Genomic DNA, 834 nt, shown 5'->3' on the forward strand with positions numbered 1-834 from the left:
CTGGGTTGTGTTGTGGGGGTGGTTTGGAACTTTGGGATCTCCGGGATGGATTTTTTTGGGGAGGGTTTGGAACTTCGGGACCCCCAAATCGGGATTTTTTGGGGGGTAGGTTGGAACTTCAGGACCCCCAGGTGTGGTTTCGGGGGAAATTTGGAGCCATGGGACCCCCAAATCTGGTTTTTGGGGATACTTTGGGACCCCTGGATCCATTTTTGGGGACACTTTGGGATCCCCAGGGTGGGTTTTGGGAACAGTTTGGGAATTTGGGATCCCCAAATCCGTTTTTGGGGACACTTTGGGATCCCCAGGATGGGTTTTGGGGACAGTTTGGGAATTTGGGACCCCCAAATCTGGTTTTTGGGGATACTTTGGGACCCCTGGATCCATTTTTGGGGACACTTTGGGAATTTGGGACCCCCGGATCCGTTTTTGGGGACACTTTGGGACCCCAGCTCATTTTTTGGGGGTAAACTTGGAACCTTGGGACCCCTGGCTCCGTTTTTGGGGACACTTTGGGACCTTGTCCCCGTCCTTGGGCTCACCAGAGCAGCTCTGGGTCCCCCCCCCCCACCCAAAAATGTCCCTTTTCACCCCAAATTGGGGGTGTGGCCACACTGAGGGGGGGCTCCGTGTCCTGGGGGGTCCCCAAGGGGACAATAAAGGTGACCTGGGACGAGAGGGGTCCGTGCTGAGGGGGCTGCGCCGGGGCTGGGGACACCCCGGGGGGACAGTGGGGACACTGGGGTGGCACCCAGGGGTGGCAGCGGCCACGGGCACGGGGGAGGCACTGGGGGCTGTGAGCCTGGGGGGACACGGGTGGCCCTGGGGGGGCGC

The 834-nt window shown here is 60.0% G+C and overlaps 1 protein-coding gene across 1 annotated transcript in view; it reads left to right on the top strand.

Annotated features, from left to right (window-relative positions):
- Positions 1-158: 158 nt before the first annotated feature.
- LOC103613762 (DNA (cytosine-5)-methyltransferase 1) overlaps positions 159-834 on the top strand; it is a gene marked incomplete at its 3' end in the record, with an annotated part of 30,045 nt that continues 29,369 nt past the window's right edge. The window contains exon 1 of the mRNA XM_017731558.1: positions 159-237. Coding sequence (XP_017587047.1) covers positions 159-237 — 79 coding nt within the window. The remainder of the gene's footprint in view (positions 238-834) is intronic.

Source organism: Corvus brachyrhynchos, unplaced genomic scaffold (genome assembly GCF_000691975.1).
Source record: "Corvus brachyrhynchos isolate BGI_N302 unplaced genomic scaffold, ASM69197v1 scaffold1994, whole genome shotgun sequence".
NCBI lineage: Eukaryota > Metazoa > Chordata > Aves > Passeriformes > Corvidae > Corvus > Corvus brachyrhynchos.